This window comes from Lonchura striata, chromosome 6 (genome assembly GCF_046129695.1).
Source record: "Lonchura striata isolate bLonStr1 chromosome 6, bLonStr1.mat, whole genome shotgun sequence".
Lineage (NCBI taxonomy): Eukaryota > Metazoa > Chordata > Aves > Passeriformes > Estrildidae > Lonchura > Lonchura striata.
This window is the reverse complement of record NC_134608.1, coordinates 5,514,125-5,533,134: the sequence shown is the minus strand read 5'-3', so window position 1 is coordinate 5,533,134 and position 19,010 is coordinate 5,514,125. Positions and strand designations below refer to the sequence as shown.

Here is a 19,010-nt window from a genome sequence, read left to right as displayed (position 1 = left end):
GAAGGGAAGGGAAGGGAAGGGAAGGGAAGGGAAGGGAAGGGAAGGGAAGGGAAGGGAAGGGAAGGCGAGAGGGAGGGAGGGCACGGGGGGGGGAAGGGAAGGGAAGGGAAGGGAAGGGAAGGGAAGGGAAGGGAAGGGAAGGGAAGGGAAGGGAAGGGAAGGGAAGGGAAGGGAAGGGAAGGGAAGGGAAGGGAAGGGAAGGGAAGGGAAGGGAAGGGAAGGGAAGGCGAGAGGGAGGGAGGGCACGGGAGTGGAAGGGAAGGGAAGGGAAGGGAAGGGAAGGGAAGGGAAGGGAAGGGAAGGGAAGGGAAGGGAAGGGAAGGGAAGGGAAGGGAAGGGAAGGCGGAGGGAGGGCACGGGGCTGGAAGGGAAGGGAAGGCGAGCGGGAGGGAGGGCACGGGGGTGGAAGGGAAAGCGGAGGGTGGAAGGGAAGGCGGAGGGTAGGAGGGCACGGGGTGGAAGGGAAAGGAAGGGAAGGGAAGGCGAGCGGAGGGAGGGCACGGGGCTGGAAGGGAAGGCGGAGGGAGGGCACTGGGTGGAAGGGGAGGCAGGCGGGAGGGAGGCGGGGAGGAGGCCGGCTCGGATAAAGGGGCGCGGCGCGGTGGGCGCGGAGCGGCGGCGATGGCGTGGGGCTGCGCGCTGTGCCTGGCGCTGGCGGGCGGCGCTCTCCTGGCGCTGCTGGTGCAGCTGCTGCGCTGGCTCAGGGCCGACGGGGACCTCACGCTGCTCTGGGCCGAGAGGTGGGGGAAGAAGCCAGGTAATGCCGCCCCGGCCGCGGGGCACCGCGGGGCGCTCGGTGAAAGGGGGTGGCGGGGAGCGCAGGGGCGCTGGTGGCATCAGCTGTGCCGTGGGGTTGTCCATAAACATCCCCCAAAGGTGTAATTTCCCTGGATGAGGCGCGTGGTGCCCCTGGCGCTGGCAAAGCAGCTCCCAAAAAGGCACTGGGCGGCGGGTCCGCGCCCAGCGCTGGCTCCTCTGCCCGGGACTTTGTTTTGCAGTTTCTGGGCAAGTTCCCGGTCCTGCCCCGCGGAGCTGCTGAGCACAGGGCTCAGTGTGGGAGGAAGGCTCGGGAAGGACGAGGGTGCCTGGCCCGTGTGGCCGGGACGAGTGGCTTTGTAGCCTTGTTTAGCTGCTGCTGCAGTATTCTGCGGTCTCCGGGCAGATCCTGCGTTCACAGGGCTGTCCGAAGTGTTTACGGTGAAGGAAACGTGAGTATTATTAATGCTGGGGCTATCAGGGTTTCCTGTTCCGTGGATTGTGCTCTGGATGTCTCCAGGGAGCAGCCCCGGCACACGATGCTCTTAGGGACTGTCACTGCATCTCTAGAAGGTGCTGCCTTGGTCACCTGGGGGACAAAAGTTCCATGAAACACTGTCAGGCACTTTCAGTTCTTGCTCGTGTTGAACTTTCTATTCTGACTGTGATTCTGCCTATTTCTGGACAAAGATCTTCAGAAATTATGGGTTTTGTTTGCTTAATAGAGGCTTTTGGTCGGAAAAGGCACAAATGTGTGAATATCCCCCCTTAGTTGAGCCTGCTGGGGTGATTTGTGGCTGCTGTGAGCTCCTGGCTGTGGGTGCTTTAGGTGGAAGTGGAGATTGGGGACAGAAGGTGGGATGAGAGACACGATAGGATATCCCATGTGGGAATTGAAATGGGCTGTTGGGTTGAGACAGGGAGAAGGGATTTCATGGAATGAAGGTGGACCAGGAATGGTGAAGGTTTGAGCTTGGGACCATGATTCCTTAGGGGATGGTGGTGCAGGTGAAGTCTGGTGTGAGGAACAGCTGGAGAGAAGAGTAGGACAAACTTGAGACCTCCTTGTCTCCTGCCCTCAGCAGAAGCTCCTTGCAAATGTGAATATTTTCTGTTCTCCATTCAATGGACTAGCCCAAGTAATAAAGCTCTAAAAAATACTGCATTTAAATCAGTGTGAACAATCTCTTATAGCTGTTTTGAGTACTCAGCCAGAAGCTTTGTATGAGCTCCATCAGAACGTTCCCTTGCTGTAACAAAACTGCAAAAAATCCTAGTGTGTGGACTTTGCAAAGAGCATGGAAAGAATCAGGGCAGAGAAGAGAGATAAATCTTGACTAATACAAATAGAACTGAAGTTTTGTCCTGAGGGATTGATGTGCAATATGCATCAACATGTAGGAGCTCTCTTGGGTAGACAAAGTATTATTTGAATATAGCCTTCAGAATTATTGAAGGCCTGGAAACCCTATAAGTAGTCTAAAAATTCACGTGTGAAGACCAGTGCAGTGTAATTTTATGATGGGGTTGTTTTAACATGTAGTACCAGAAGAATCAGGCAAAAATTCATCAACATAAGCGGTCAGCTGTAATTTTGGCCCCCTCCCCTTTCCCCCCAACCTCTGTGCTTGTAATTAAGTAAGATATATAACTGAAACGGGACCATTTAGCAAACCAGGTAGGAAAACAGAAGAGACATACACTAGAAAAGATGTTTCATTAAATAACTTCTCCCTTTTTCTTCTCCCCATATTGTGCATGTAATGTAGGGTGCCTAGGTAAATAATGTGTGGATCCCTTAATTTTTAATTAAAGGTGTTGTTAGAGCTATCACTCTGGCAGTCATGGTATTGTGTTATCATTTCTACAACATTATTATGGGTGTTGAAGTTTTTGGAGATGAAGGTATTTAGCAGAAAGTGGACTGATCTCCTGTGCTTTTTGTGCTATGAACTATAATTACAAAGAAAGACCATAATGTAGATAAGACTTGGTCCAATTCAGTGCTTCAATTCTATAGGGAAATTTGACTTTTGGATTTATTAATTGGCAGGTGCTGGATTACTTTCCATCCTCTGAATTTGTGTGTGGTCAGGACAGAAGGGTTTTTGGGTGCTGGATGCCTTTCCTTCTGCTTTGTGTTTTTCTGAGTGCATAGAAGTCACCCTAAACCCTGTGCTTTTCACAGGCAGCTTAATATTGTCAAGCTAAGGAGGAACCTTCCATGTATGAAAGCCCTGCTCTTAAATTTAGGAATAATAGTATGATTCTTTAGGGCTCTGGAGTAGATGTTCTGTTTTAAACTTCCCCACTTCTAACAATTTTCCTGAAAGAAAGGACATGGCAACCTTGTGCTATAAGAGCTATACAATGTGGAAAAAACTCTAAGCAGAACTACAAAACTTTTTAGGTTACTTGCAGAGCTAGTCAGTTCAGCCTGTCATTTGTTATGCCTTGTTGCACAGTAGTTAATGGTTAGTAATGGCATTATCTACTTTTATTTTTTAATTTGGCATAGTTAATTTTTAAACTTATTTCCAGCAACAACAGGACATTTATTCTGGAGCAAAGTTGATGGTTTGGTTCTTATTCCGCACCAGCATTTGAAATTTCCCATTTTGTTAACTCTCAGTAGCTCAGTGCTTGGTAATCAGCTCTGGGGAATCGGTGGGAAAACTCTCCTTATCTCAGTGAATTATTCTGTTCACAGAACAAGATCCTGAATAACTGCTGAGGAGCTGCCCAAGACAGGTTGGAAACAGGGAAACTAAGTGGTAGGAGGAAGTGGATTTGTTTTCAGTAGCAAGAGGAATGAGTGTGGTAAGCAGGGTTGAAATTACTTCCATGTGTTGTTTTGTTTGTGTAGTGTTTGTCTGCTCAAGTTTTCTGCAGGAAAAAATGTAGTAGGAGAGGCAAACTCCCATGTTTATTGTGTTTAGTTCAATAAATTTGGAATATGTTGGAATAAAACTGTAGGGAAAGGGTGTAAATAAACTTTACAGACAGCAGCCATTTGTTCTAATGATGAGCACTGGATATTTCTACAACTTCAACAGCATCTCATTCCACTTCCCTAGTTCATAATCTCTCCTTTGGGAAGTGACTCCTGTTGCTGTTGTTAGTGTTTTTAGAAACAAGAAACTCCAAACAATCCCAAGCCAGAAAAGCCTGGGCTTAGGAAGGATTTTTTTGGTCTGAAATGCAGTCAGTTTAAGAAAAGACAAGTAATACTGCCAGTCCCACAAAGTCCAGCTGAGCTCTGACAGTCAGTCTTGAGTGCTCACTGCTTTTGTCTGAAGGGTGAAGGGTTTTGGTGCCGGTCTTTTTGTGGGATTTGTGTAATTTAGACTCCAAAATAGAAATTTGAAACACGGTGTAGTGTAGAGAGAAGCAGGAACTGATTACTGGAGAGAGTAGGAAGTAAAAGCAGTCTTGACCACAGTGGTAAAGGAGTAATTTTTTCTAAATTAAAAGGAGTATTTTATGCTAAATTAAATTAGTGGTTAATTTTCAGTGACCTAAAATGCTGCTATGAGCCTTTTCAGAATGGAAGTGGCTTTAAGTCTCAGGAACTGCATTTGGCTCTGATGTTTGAATTATGCCATGAAATCTTTCGTGGCTGGCTAGATGTTGGAATGCACAAACTTGCAAAGAGAGGGAAGAGCTCCTGTCAGCAGTGCTCTGAGTTAGATTTTCCCCAAGACTGATATTCACTATACCTGATCTTGAGGAACACAGCAACGATTCCTTCTGGAAAGTGCTCTGATATTTGTGATCTTTCACCCCTAAATCATGTTTTGGAATTAACTGAGTGATTTTTTCAGCTATCTGTGGTATTGATGATTTTGGACACATGTGTGGAAAGCTAAGGCTTTTCCCAGTGCCCAGCTGTACCACAGGGTGGGAATGATTGTAGACAAGTGGGAACAGGCATTATCAGCAGAAGAGTAAACAGAGCAAGGTGCTCTTAATTTTACTACAGGTTAAAAAACCGTGTCAGGGCAGGAACTGGGGAATCCACATGTGAATTTACACCTTGGGAACTCTGTGTACTGTGCCCTGGCCAGTGCAGGAGCTAACCTGCATCAGATGATAAACAAAGTGGATGAAAAGCCATTTGGGTTTTTGTGATTAGCTGTCTTTCTTTTCAGAGAATTTTACTCAGTCAGCAATTTCTCTAGAACATTTTTTGGGATGAAACTTTATTTGGAAAGACTTGCTTAGGCTTTTGGTTGTGTTTGCAATACAGTACCTGTTTCCTGTCAATTCCAAGAATTCTCTTCCCCTTTTTCCTCTGAAACTGTTTTTGATGAAGTTAGTGGAATTGTTATGTGTGGATGGCCTGCAGAAATGTAATCAGATTTCTTCCATCAGGTAAATAACCCGTGTTTATTCAGATTAGCCTTGGAACAAAGTTCAAACGGCAACAGAACAACCACGAACAATTTCACAAATGCATGTGACTAAAAAATAAAGAAGTCAGGATTTTGTAATACCCCCAAAATGAGCATATTTCTTAAAAACAGCACCAGATGACACCCCTGCAGTGAGTTAGATGCTTATCCTAGCATTGGCAACGTGTGAACTGCTGTCTTGATTCTTTTGATAGAACATGAGCTGCGTGGCAAGGTTGTCTGGGTGACAGGAGCCTCAAGTGGCATCGGAGAAGAATTGGCTTACCAGCTGGCAAAGCTGGGAGCCTTGCTTGCCATCTCTGCCAGAAGGGAGGATGAGCTGCAGAGAGTGAAAAAGAAATGCCTTCGTAAGTACAATTTAGCATTTCATGCAAGCAGTTCCACCCTGGCTGGGCTGGAATTGCCACAGGAACACTAACCCACCTATCATCAGAATAAATTTTACTATGAAAGTCAACTTTATACACAGCTGTGTATTCTTTTTGTGAGTGAGAAGCCTTTGTACAGACATGCATTTCAACTTCCTCCTTAAGCCACTGGTACCTAAAAATCTCCATGTCATCAGTTGCAAGTGCTCTTGTAAGATACTAGATTAAGAAATGGAATAAATACTGTGGGGAATGGAGGAAACAATCCCGGGGGTATTATTCTGTAAAGAACCAAACCACGTAGATGCTTGCTGCTAAGAAATATTTTTTCTTCAGGTTTGTGCACATTACAGGCTTCGAGAAAACTGACTTTGCTCTTTGGAAAATGAAAAAGTTGTACTAGGAATGTGGAAGAAGGGGAATCTCCTGTAATCAAGAGGAAAAAATGTGAAGCAGAATTTTAAACTATTCCAGTTAGCTCTCATATGCCTGATGACTCAGTGGTCTGGCTTCATTCCTCCTGTTTCTCTTTTTCCCTCCTGTTTTCTGGCTTGGCAGCAAGAGAAGAGGCAGTTAATTCACACTGATAGATAGAGAGTTTGAACATGGTTAACAGTATGCATTTTTTCAGACTATTTATCCTCTGTAGCTCAGGATGGAGTATTTTATGTGGAATGTGTTATCACACCGAGAGTTCAGCCTTAGTAATGTTGACAGAATGTCCACAGTCTACTTGGAATGTGTGTTAGAGAATAATCAGAAGTTTTTCTTGGATTAGCACCTAGACATGTCTAGAAAGCTGGAAGTTCCAGCAGCCTACTCAGAAAAGCTTTCAAGGAACTTTCAAAAATGCACAACTCCTTTTATCCTGGTTTTATTTTCTGAGGACTCCAAAAAGCAGTCACCTAAAGAGTCTGATATTTAAAAAGAGGCAGAGGACATGTGGTGACAGGTTGGTGAAGTGGCAATTGTGACAAAATCCCAGTGCTGTGTGATGCAATGGTCTGCAGAAGTCTGCAACACCATTTGCGTCCATGGCTGTTTGTTGTGATTGCAAAATTGATAACACAAGACAGGCTGGCAGCAGCTGCAGTCCTGGAGAGGCATTTTCAGGAAATATGTGTAAGATGTGCTAAGGAATATTCAGAAATATTATTTCAAGTAATGTGCACCAAAAGCATTGATTTATCTGAGATGATTTCTGTCTCTGCCAACTTTCAGTGGCCCTGTGAAGGTCTGAGCTTCCAAGGATGCCATACACACCCTTGGAAGTCTTATGTAGCCCTGTGCTTTGCAAATATTTGCTGCTGAACTTTGCTTTAACTGAAGGTCTGATTAGTAGGAATATTGGAAACTTTTCAGTGACACAGAAACATAACCAGGGCAGGCAGTGACAGGACAAGGGGGAATGGCTTTAAACTGACAGAAACCAGGTTTGGATTAGATATTTGGAAGAATTTATTGCTTTTGAGGCTGGTGAGGCTCTGGGACAGATTCCCCAGAGTAGCTGTGGCTGTCCCATCCCTGGAAGCATCCAAGGCTAGGATGGATGAGGCTTTGAGCAAGATGGTCTAGTGGAAGGTGTCCCTCTCCATGGCAGGGGTTTAGAATGAGGTGACAATTACAGCCCTTCCAATCTAAACTATTCTATGGTAGTTCAGGTTTTCTACAGTCAGTTTCTAAGTAGGGGAAGGTAGTAATTGGACCCACTTCCACTCTTTTCCTTTGCTTCTCAAGGCTGTGTAAATCCAGCTTCCACCCCTTTTCTTGACTGTTATGTGTGCCAGCCTCCCCAGCCAGCTTAGCAGCCCTAGGCTTCACTATCTCCAGTTTATCAGTATTTATTTTGAGCTAGGGGGTCCAAAATTAGATGTAGTGCTCTAGGTGCAGTCTTAGAATGCTGTGTAGAAGCTCTTAAAAATCACTTTCCCTCAGTGTGCTTTCATTAGTGCAGCCCGTTAGCATTTGTCATTGCCAGAGCCAGCTGCTGGCTTGCATTCAGCTTGCTGCTGTCCTTCCATCAGGACCCAGGTCCTGTTTGGAGATCTGACCCTCTGGATGTTGGCCTGCAGAGCAATATCCTGTCCCAGGTGTGAAAAATCTGCATTTCAATTTATTGAATTAATGTGGTTTGTCAGACTATTCTTTGAACTCGTTAAGATGCCTCTGCATGGCAGTCCAGCCCTGCAGCAGGACTGCTCCTCTGAACTTGATGTTAACTCAAAATTTTATGAAAATCTGTGTTTTTTTCCCCCATCATCTGGGTCATTAGCAAAGATATTCAAACATATTGATCATGGAGGGATGCCACAGCTGATCACAAAAAGCAATTGAGTTGGTCAGGCAGTATATGGCCATGCTAAATCCATGGTGGCTTTCTCCACACACCTTCTTGTCCTCCACTTGGAAATTGCTTTCAGGAGGAATTGCCACATAATTTTCCCAAAGACTGAGGTTAGGCTTTGTGACATTTGTTTTCTTGCTGTCTCTGGGGAGCTACTCAGAAGAAAATTCCAAACAGTAGTGACATTGGTCAGCTCTTGTAAATCACGGATGCAGATTTTGCCCTGCTTGTAGGTGCATTTCGTCCTTAATTTATCTGACTGGTAGTGTTTCCTTCCCCAGAGTGTAGCCTCAGGAGTGTGGGAGACCTGAGAGGAGATCTTGCCAGAGAAGACTGGGGCAAAGAAGGCATTAAGTACCTCAGGTTTTTCTGTGCATTTCATCATTTCTTCCTCACCATCCCTGTCCAGCAGTGAGCTCACTCTGTCTTTGGCCTCCCTTTTGTTGCTGCTGGACTTGTGAAGCTTTTGCTGCCTTTCACATTCCTCAATTCCAGTGGAAATTTCAGTTTCCACTCCACCTGGACATTGATCTTCCTGATTCCATCCCTGCATGCTTGTCCATGTGCTCCCTGGGGGGCCTGTGCCTGCTTCCACCTGCACGTTTTCTCTTGGCAGCTGAGTTCAGGACTGTCCTGTAGGATTTGGGGTAGCACGGGGTGGATGAAGTCTAAGCAGCAGTGTGAATTTGGCTGATTTATGGGGCATGATTGGAGCTCATGTGCTGCAACATGCCTGCTGTAGAGGTTGCACACAGCAGCAACTGAGCTGTGTCAGAAACAAGCACATATATCTTGTTCAAAATTTAGTGACACCACCCTGTGGTACAGGTTTGTGCATCTACACTGCTTAAAAGCTGAGGGAGAGAGAGAGAGTGAGAGGTAATCTCTGTTGAGTCATGCACATGCCAACTCAACACTTCACTCCACTTGGGCAGGAGGGAGAGAAAACAACTTGTATAACTCAGCTTCTGCAAGAGGCTTCTCTATTTCCCCCAACCACTCTTTCTTTTCTCAGAAACGTTGGAGGCTGTTTTCTCTCAAAAACCCTAATAAGAAAAATGTAAAGTAGGGGGGGGTTGGCAAAGGTCAAATATGATTTAATTATGGATAGGCCAAATGAGTGATAGGCAATCTCTAACTTCAAAAAATATACAGTAATTGAGGTTGAAATAGACCCCAGGAGGTCATGTTGATCAGTCTCTGCTGAAAGCTCAACCTCTGTTGAAGGGCATTTATACAAGGGAGAAATAAAAGAAGAGGAAATGCAGAAGAGCTGGAAAATACTACTCTTGAGCTATGGTGTTTATCATGTCATGAGAAACTGCTGCCTGGGATTAACATGTATTGAAAAGATTTGTTGATCTGAAACCCAAGCAATGAACTTTAAACTAAGGTCTCCTACTTGGGACCTAGTGTTTTTTCTGTATATTATAATTGTTCCCTTAAAAACCTCACTTAGGTAGCAGGCAAAAGGGGCAGTGGATTATTAGGGTTTATTGGTAAAAGCAATGAGGAGCACCATTCTGGCAGTGCATAAATTGGGACCTATATGTGCCTTCTGTACCAGGCACAGTGCTGGTCATCAGCCAGAAAAACAATGGGATAGTGAATGGGAGAAGGAGTTTAGAAAAGGGGAACATGACTGCTTGGATTTTGTAAAAGCTGTCTGAGGAGTGCCTGAAGTAAGGACCCCTCACCCTAGAAAAGAACAAAGGAAGCTGCTGGAGATGCACACTTTGAATGTGGAAATCCTGGATGAGGTTTCTGCTTTAAAATTTCCTCATGTCAGACATCTCTTACATCTTATAAAAGAGCACTTCCTTCCTTACCAGCAGCCTGTGTCTCTTGCTCTGCTCTTTCCTTTCTCCCCCGTGTAGTTTCAGGGCTGGGCTGACCCTGTGGTCTTGTTAACCCATGGCAGAGACATCCACACCCCAACAGGTCCACGAGGCAGAGGTGTGTGTCCCTGAGAGGGCAGCTTAAACTACATTTTACTGCTGTATTTCTGGAAGAAATGGAGGAGAAAATGCGTTTAGAGGGGTTGGAGGGAGAAATAATATTAACATTAAACCAGACTGTTTGGTTTATTATTTGTTTATTTAACCAGTGGCTTAAATAGCAATGACCTTTGAACAGAGGCAACTTGTGGGTTTAAGTAACCTCTTTATTTCTGTATCACTGTTAAGACAAAGTTCAAATTGCTCTATATTTGCAAGAAGTAGTAATTAAAAAGTTTAGGGCTCTCTGAAGAGGACAGCTGCTTAAGGGGGAGCAACCAAACCTAGATGTGGCTAGGAATTGATTCAGGGAGAACACAGCACTAACTAATAGTAATCATGTAAAAATTCTTGTTAGATGTAGTTTAAAAAGAGCTTGAAATGATGAAGATTTTGTTATTGTGAGTCATCTGCCCCAAAACCCCAGGGTAACAAATCACTGCTCAATAAATGCCTTCTATGGAAAAGGTCAGTTGTTCTGAAGAGACAGTGGGGGAAAAACGTGACAAAAAGGCTGGAACTTGATGGCAGCTGAGTTTTATTTCAGGCCATGGATATGTTAAAAGTTATCAGTTAAACAAAAGTCTTTTACCTCCTCCCAAAAAAACCCCAATAATTCAGCTTCTATAGACTTTGCCTCACAGCTGCTCAGGTTATGTATGTTGTGTTTTGGGTGTGAATTGTACAAGTCCTGTTGTCAGGAATAAACATGCTTGACATGTTGACATCCAAGCAAAGTCTCAGGGCTCCCAATGTGCTTCTGAATCCCTCAGTGAAAAGTTTCAGCTGGATTTTACTCTTAACTATTGCAATTTATTTAGAGAAGTGAAACTTCTGTATTGTGCTACAAAGCCTGTTTAATATAGCCAGGCTTTTCACATACAAAAACAGCAAGAAAAACACTTGGTAGGAACAGATTAAAAATAAATTCTGTGTGGGGGTCAAAATGAAAACAAAGCAAGCATTTTATTTCCAACTTGATGTTATGTTTTCTTGATGTCTTCTTTGTGAAAATGTGGTGTTTAAAAGAATGTTATGTTTCCCACAGTTCTGACATTGGGAATCTTATCAGCTCCCATTCCGTTTATGGTTGTTTTTTAGAGATTAGCAGCCTGAGTGACAATGACATCCTTGTTCTGCGTCTGGACTTGACTGACAGATCCTCTCATGAAACTGCAACCAACAGTGTGCTCAAGCACTTTGGCAAGGTAAGATGTACTTCTGGGGTTAAAATTTTATTTCTTTGTCTCCTAGACGTGCATTTATGCTCATATTTCACTTTTATTTTACTGTATGATAAATCCAGCATTGTCGACACCTTTCTTCAGCTTTAGTATTAAACTTGCCAAAAAGTACCTGCATTTTTATCCCTTCTGTTGCTTTCTACTGGTTTTCAGCAGCAAACAAATAACCACTGGTCTTTCCCAAGGACTAAACTCTCACTGAATTGCCTGAGGAAACACAAATATTAAAGGAAATTGTGTTTATATTAATTTATCTTCTTATCTTTCTGGAGATTGATATTCTGGTCAACAATGGTGGGCGCTCACAACGCTCCTTGTTCGTGGACACCAACCTGGATGTCTACAATGCCATCATTGAGCTCAACTACCTGGGCACCATCTCACTGACAAAGTATGTCCTGAACCACATGGTCCAGAGGAAGAAAGGAAAGATTGTCACTGTGAGCAGTGTGATGGGCATCATGGGAGCTCCTCTTGCCACTGGCTACTGTGCCAGCAAGCACGCTCTGCAGGTGAGTTACAGGCTGGAAGTTAATTAATTAAGTTAATTAAGAGGACCAGTACCAGTGCTGTAGCAGAGGGCTTCATTCTCTGCAGAAAACACGAGTCACCTGAAATTTCACATGGCATATGCAACATCCTCAGGTATTGAAAGTTCTTTAGAATTAATTTGCTCTGAAATGTGAAATAGCTCCCACTGTAGACTTTTTTTTTTCCTGACTGGAATGCAAGTGCCAGCTTATTTGGTTCTAGCCACTACATGGTTAAATTCCAGTGTTAAACACAAAACCTTGGCCTCTGGCCTTCAGATGAGGGAATGCCTCTATGAGAGCATTATTCTGTTGCATATAGAGCCCTAATGTTCTCAATTCATTTAGGGAGAAAGAGTCTTTGCTGAGAGTTTTACAACTTCAGGAGATCTTTAGGACAGTAAAGTGAGAACATTGAGTGGTAAGGCAGACTGCTCAGAAAAATGAGAATTCCTGGGAACAGCTGAATGTCTCTTCCCAAGAGTTCTGGATCTTTCTGTGGTGTGAAGAACTGGCAGCTCACAGTGCCATAGGAAGTTATCTTCTGCCTAACATTTAACACTCTACTTTGCCTGGAAAAAGTTTTTGAAAGCAGTGTCACTTGAGTAGAAAAACATAAAAGAGGAGTTCAGAAAAGTTTCTTCCTGTAGCATTGGGGAATCTCTTGTTTAACCAGTAAATTTGTTTGGGCATATTTGCTTTTCACCACTGTTTGGCCTTGTGCTAATGTACATTTTGATCTCAGTAAAACAAACTTCAGCTGCGCTCAGTGATGGTTTAAAAACTGGCATCTTCTTACTCCCTGCTGCATTTCAGCCCGTGAACAGAATAAACAACTTCTTAAGACATGGGATTAAGAACCTTTTGGATAATTTGACCAGCAACAACAAAAATTTGACAAGTGGCTGACACTGCAAAGCCTCTTGCAAAGATGAAAATGTAGAATATGGTGACAGATCTCTGCTAAAAAAAAAAATTCAGTTTGTGATGGGGAGAGATCTGCTGCTTTTCACTGGAGTGGCAATGCTGGATTGTCCATTACAGGCCAGCTTTTGGGTTAAGCCTGGTAGATTAAAATTAGAGGAATGCAATGAGCAGAAGCCTGACTTCCCTTCATGCTCCTTCATTTATTAAATGTTCTTTCGGTTGAATTATCTTTGGGTGTGGTGCAGCTGGGCTAAGCATGGCTAATTAATTGCAGAGCACAATGAATTCACATGTTGCTTTAAAAATACTCGGAATTGTCAATCTCATGTTAAGATTGAGAGCACAGACAAAGCTTGAAAAAAAAAGTTTACTAAAATTAAGTAAAATAAGCGGACTGAGCTGCTTCTATCTTTATTAGCTTCTACCTCTGCTCAATAACCAGGCCAGACTCCAAACCTCCTTCTTTGTTTCTTTCACAGTAAGTCTAGAAACACTAATTGCAGGTGTTGAAACAGGACTTGCAATATTGATTTTGGAAATACTCTCCCTGAGAGTCATTGATCAGTCTGGAGTTACAGCTAGATGAGGGCATGAAGCCCCCAAAAACTAGAAAAAACTTTTTTGAAATAACAAACTTTACCAGTGCAGTTCAGATAAAGGAATACCATAGGAATGGCAGCCCTCCTTAGCCCTGTAGCCCATTTCTGATGGTGACCAAAAAGAACTAGAGACTGGAAGAGGGGAGGGGAAAGATAAGGCAAAGCAAAAAGTGGTGCTTTTCCTGTTCAAGTTTCCCAGCATGTATCCACCTGTCCTGTATTCTAAGATTTTCTTGAATGTTGTGTTTTGGCCACCAGTTATGAAATATGTGAGCCCATCTGACATGGATTCGTCTGTTGTGGTTTTTGGCTTGCTTTGGTATTTTTTTTTTTTTTTAATTCATGGCTTGGAGTCTATCACAACTGACACACTTAATACTGCAAACTTAATTATACCCCTTTTTAAAAAAGTCCTTCCTTTTGCTTGTTTTTTTTTTTTTTAGGTTTTTTTTAGTTTTAGTTTTTGTTTTGTTTTTTGTTTGTTTCTTTGGGTGTATTTTTGGGTTTTTAAAGATTCCTTTAAATGGCAGTTGTAGGAGGAAGGAAGGAATTCTGCCTGGAATTAGAATCTGTTCTTGGAACAATCATGCTTTGATTCATGCCAACTGGAATTCTTCACAACAATGTTCTACTGATGAAATTGCCCTTTATTTCAGTGCTGGGAGTGCTGTAAGAGCATGAGTCAAGCCCACAAGAGTCTGCATCTGCCTGGTGCAGTTTCCCTCCTGGAGGGATGATGGTCATGGAGATCATGTGCATTCACCAGGCTGTAATTCATCTATTTGGTGGCATGGATCAGGAATGGTGGCCTTCAAAATGTTCCTTCATCAGGAACTTGTTTAAGAAGCACATGGATGGAGCAGCAACAGCTCCTCTCTTTGTTCACTGTTTGGTTTTTAGTCTAATTTATTCAGTCTGGGCTTGGTGGAAATTGTCAGGTTATTCCTTTTGCATTGGAGTTCCTTTACTGTTCCCAAATCTGGGTCTGTCCCTGCCTGAAGTTCAATAAGAGATAGCACTTGTTTTTCTTGCTGAGGAATTTAAAGCTTCTCTTCTGGGAGGAAGCAGAGGAATTTCATGCCTGCTATCTTTGAATATCAAGGAAAAGTGCTGGAATTAGAAAACATGTGCATACTTTTCCCAGAGCCTCCAGAGGGGACTGGTCTGTGTAAGATTCTGGTTTTCAAGAGGCTCTTGGCAGTGTGCATCAGCCAGGATTTAGGGTGAGTGAGTGTCCTGGCCCTCCTGTGTTGCTGGTGAAGGCTGTGCCACTTCTCTGGTGTAAAACCTTGGAGCTGCAACATGAGGGGAGGATGTGGGACAGCAGGATGGCTGCAGAGCAGGAACAGGAGCTCTGGCTACTTGCATTTTGTGTTTACAGGCTGTGCAGCCTTTAAAGGAATCAGCCTGGCTTTGACAGTGCCCTGGAGCTGCCTGCTGCTGCTGTGTGCCTTTGTGTGGCTGCTCAGGTGCCCAGTTTTAGGTACAGCTTGGATCCCAGGAGCCTCCCAGCGTCTGAGTAGGTGTAGGAGCTTTGTTAAAAGTGACTGAGCCGTGCTCTGGCTTCCCTTCCATCACAGCATTCCCAGACACACGCCCTCCCACCTCCCTGACTCCTGGAAGTGTGTTCCCTTCAGGCAAAACGGGAGCCAGTTCTGTTCCTCACCTCCAATGGACAGGGAGTGGTGGCCAAGTGGGGGTTTATGTGCCTTTTAAAGTGTGATTTTATTTGCCTTTTTAGGTGTGATTTTATCCTCAGCTGGACTGAGTCACCACCTTTGTGACAGCACTGCACAACCTGGGGGTTTGGGGCTTTTCTGAAAGGAGTGGGCTCAGGACCCCTCAGGGGAGGAAGGGGATGAGGAAGGTGCAGGTTGGGATGTAGCATTAGCCTGGAGTGCTGGATAAAACACAGCTTGTGCACACAAGGCTGGAGGAGCCAGGGGAGAGCCTGGCTTTTTAAACCAAAACTGCTGGGTGTCAGGAGCAGATTCCCATCTGTCCAGGAGAAGAGTGTCCAGTGTCAGAACTTAGTCCTCTCCAGGCTTTGCTCACATGCTGTGAAGATCCAGCCCCAGATGTGGGGCCTGCAGGTACTCACAACTTTAAATTCCTGCTCAGTGTTTTTAGGGAACTGAACTGCAAAGCCTGTATGGAATCCAGAAATTAGAATTAGCCACGAGCAACAGGGAAATTGGAACTCCTGTTCTTGGTCAGAGTGTGCTGCTCCTTTCTGAGCTTCAGTGGCTTGTCCCAGCTGCTGGTTCTGTGTCACCACAGGCCCTTATCTAAACCAGACTGGTTTTAGCCTGTGTTGCTGCTCAGGGAAGAGCTCTGGGCCAGCCATCCCTCCTCCCAAGCTGGATGGGAGTAAAGTGATAAAATTTTACTACAGTGGGAGAAGTTTATCAGCCTGTGCTCACTCTGTGTCTCTATTGTGACACAAAATTACGTGTTGAAATAGATACAGAGGGCTGTTGGTAGCCAGGTCAAAGATAAGGCATGATGGGGTGTTGGCTAAATCATCCTCCAGAGTGCTTGACTAGCAGCTTTGGTGGAATGCACTCTTCTGAATTGTCCACATTTCCCGTGAATAGTTGCTGTCTAAATGTGAATTTAGAAAGAAAACCTTGTATCCTCGTAGCTTAAAGAAAATAAGTACTCGCAATTTTTGTAATTTTGGTTTAATTTGGATGCATTGGTAGCATATTCCCAAGCTGAAATAAGATTTGTATCAATGTAGCTGACAATGTCAAACTCTGTAGCAAAGTCAGAGCTGCAAATTAACCTCCTGAAGTGTCAGGGTGCATTTTTTACTCTGCTGAAAATTGTCCTCCTTTCCTTGTGTAAGCCAGTGCCACTGACTTCATAGAAACTGTGTAAACTTTCTATGGTAAACACAAACAGCAATTGACCTGCAAAAGGTAATTTCCATGATATTGCAATACTTAGGATTAGTGGCATTTCCACTGCCAAACAGTAAGACTTGTCCTCAGTACAGAATCTGGCTGTAGTTTAGAGAAATTACTGTGTATTTGGTCAGATGAGGATGGATTCCTCACTGGTTTATATATCAATGTCTGTGACTGCAGATAAAATGCTAAATTAGCCATTGATTGTGAGAAGTCAAAGAAAATAGGAGGGATTGCTTGTAGTGGAATCTTTACAGTATAAATTTGTATGAAAAGATGTCATCAGCTAAACCTTGCAAAAAACACAGGAAAGGAAGATTTCACTATATATTTGTCTTCTAGGGTTTCTTTAATTCTCTGCGGACTGAGCTGACTGACTACCCTGAGATAAGCATTATCCAAATCTGCCCAGGGCCTGTACAGTCCCAGATCATCCAAAATGTCTTTACTGAGAATCTTGCAAAGGTAAGGACTCAGTTCTGCTGTGACAAACCAAACTTCTGCTGTGTGGCCAGTAATCCTTTTGTGGAGTACTTTTGTCTTGTTTTGTTCTCTCTGCAAACACTAACCTCGTCTTCTTACCAAGAAATGTTTTGAGTGCTGCAGAACTGTGTATACTCTTGTCATCTGTGGTGGTATCAAATGAAAATTGAGTTTGGTAATTGCAATTCCTCTTCCTTCCAACACAAACAACCCAACCTAGTAAAATGTACTGTACAGCCACTGTGCTGCAGTTTTGGGGTAGAAAGCCAGGATTTTCTGGACAAAGCTCTGTATGGGGAGTGCTGTCCTTGCTGCACAGGTAGGGTTTTGTTTGCCCTGGTCACGCTGTGCCCTGGTGGGTGACGCTGCTGCTGGCACAGCCCCAGCTCAGCTGACACGAGCTGTGCATTCCTTTCCTGTTAGGGATTGTTCCAGGAGGAAAAGCAAAACCTTCCAACTGCACAATGGCTTTTAGTAAAGGCTGTCTGACAAAGCAGCTGGCAAAATCGCTACTGTGATACATCAAACTGTAATCTGCCCTAAATTCAATCGATTTGAAGCTCAGGATGACCCACCAGCGAGGGGGGAGGGGATTTCTCATTGTTGAATCGAGTTCTGGAACGATTTTTGTGTTGCAAAATGTTGCGTGAAAGAAGACATACTTTTTGAACAATGGTGAAAGTTGCAAAACACATTCCTCAGATTTCAATGTGGCAGAAGACCAGGGAGGAGGAGCAAATCTAGGCCAGAACTGCTTCTGCCCTGTGATACAGAAGGACAGATTGCTAGAGTGGCCTGTTATTGCTGGAGTGAATTGTGCACGAGTTCACGGGGCTGTGGTTTATGTTCACTAAACGACCTCAGGCTGATGTCCCTGCTCCAAAGCAGCTGGCTGTTCTCTCTTGGTTGAGATGGAGAGAAGTGGCAGGAATATTTAAGTTTATGGGGAATGTGACCTCACCTACTCACTTGGCTACTTGAGTAACTTGTAATGTAGAATGTGGCAGGCACAGCTGGGAACTGGGGAGTTCCCATTCCTCAGAGCTGCAGATGGGGGATCTTGTTCAACAATCCCCATCAAGTGCTAAGCCTTGCTGAAGCAGGACAGAGCTTGGAGATCCATTTTTTTAAACCTTTGATCCATCAATAGAGGCATTAATTAAAAGGGTTAAAATTTGAGCCAAAGGAAGGTGGAAAGGTTCCCACACTGAAAATCAGAGCACAGTGAAGGATGGCTCCCTTGCCCGTCTCTGGGTAAGTTCTTGTGGGGAAACTGGGAGGAGTGTGTCTGTCACAGAGAGCGTGGCCCTTTTCCTCTGTCACTCGCAGGGATGGAGTTCTCACCCCTCCCTGTTCTGTCCCCACCTCAGTCCATCGAGAACAGCGGGGACCAGTCCCACAAGATGCCCACGGATCGCTGTGCCCGCCTCACCCTGGTGAGCGTGGCCAACGACGTGAAGGAGGCCTGGATCAGCGACCACCCCTACCTGGCCGTGTGCTACCTGTGGCAGTACGCGCCCACCTGGGCCTGGTGGCTCATGAACAGGATGGGCAAGAGGAGGATACAGAACTTCAAGAGTGGAATTGTGAGTGTGCAGCGTGTCCCCCTCTCCCCTTGCTTGTTTGTTGCACTCTGCTGCTGTTCTTTTCTGCTGTGGGAATGTTGGGATTGCATTGCTCCTCAGTCACACTGATGTGCAGGGCAGTGTTTCATTCCTGTAGTCATCCCTGGTAGATGCTACTGATTCTTTTGGTGCAAAAAACCCTCCCATCTTCAAGTATTGCAGGGACAGGAAATACAAAAGTAAGGGTGGCACATGCAACTTAAAATTTTGTGCTTTCTCACTCTAACTGCCCATGGTACATGCTGCTTCGAAGTAAGTCTTTCACTCACAGTGTTTTTAACACAGGGTGGGGAAATACTGATTTAATGTCCTCTCTCTCCAGGATGCTGATGCCTCTTATTCAAGAAAGAAGAAATAAGGAAAAGTGTGTAAGAAATCCTGCTGTACTTGTGCTAAGGCTGAGAAACTTTTCATATTGGGTGACTGCAAACAACAGCTTTTTTTGGTTTTGTTATGTCTTTGTCATTCTGTAAATTGACAGATCTACAGAGCTGATGACATACTCGACTAAATAAAAATTCCTTTCTAAACACACCTGTTTCATGCCAAACTCCCACAGGCTGAATTTTTAAGCTTACAAGGACTGAAACACATGAGAGGCTGGGCTGTTGCTCTGACATGGGCAAATAGCTGGTGAGCAGCCTAAAATTATAGACCCCAGGATGCTGTTTCCCTCACTTTCATTCTTAAATCATGATGATTAACAAAACCCCACAAGAAGATGGGTATGGTATAGGTGTAAGGGTGTCTGGTCTGTGCTTGGGATGTGTTCCTTGAGCAAAATGTGTGTTCAGGGCTAAATCCCTCAAT

At 44.3% G+C, this 19,010-nt stretch overlaps 1 protein-coding gene across 1 annotated transcript; it reads left to right on the top strand.

Annotated features, from left to right (window-relative positions):
* The first annotated feature begins 584 nt into the window (after positions 1-584).
* On the top strand, positions 585-18,734 carry DHRS7 (dehydrogenase/reductase 7). Its single transcript, XM_021554524.2, has 7 exons — positions 585-757; positions 5,366-5,518; positions 10,982-11,088; positions 11,397-11,636; positions 16,435-16,557; positions 17,946-18,161; positions 18,523-18,734. Exons 1-7 carry the CDS (start codon positions 622-624, stop codon positions 18,556-18,558), a joined length of 1,011 nt encoding a protein of 336 aa, XP_021410199.1. The 5' UTR covers positions 585-621; the 3' UTR covers positions 18,559-18,734.
* The last annotated feature ends 276 nt before the right edge of the window (positions 18,735-19,010 follow it).

What these genes read in the sequence shown, in the direction of transcription:
- DHRS7 (XM_021554524.2), top strand. Translation starts at nt 622, where the DNA reads ATGGCGTGGGGCTGCGCGCTGTGCCTGGCGCTGGCGGGCGGCGCTCTC. An exon ending in GAGGTGGGGGAAGAAGCCAG is followed by an intron (nt 758 to 5,365) that starts GTAATGCCGCCC and finishes TTCTTTTGATAG; the next exon opens with AACATGAGCTGCGTGGCAAG. An exon ending in AGAACTTCAAGAGTGGAATT is followed by an intron (nt 18,162 to 18,522) that starts GTGAGTGTGCAG and finishes CTCTCTCTCCAG; the next exon opens with GATGCTGATGCCTCTTATTC.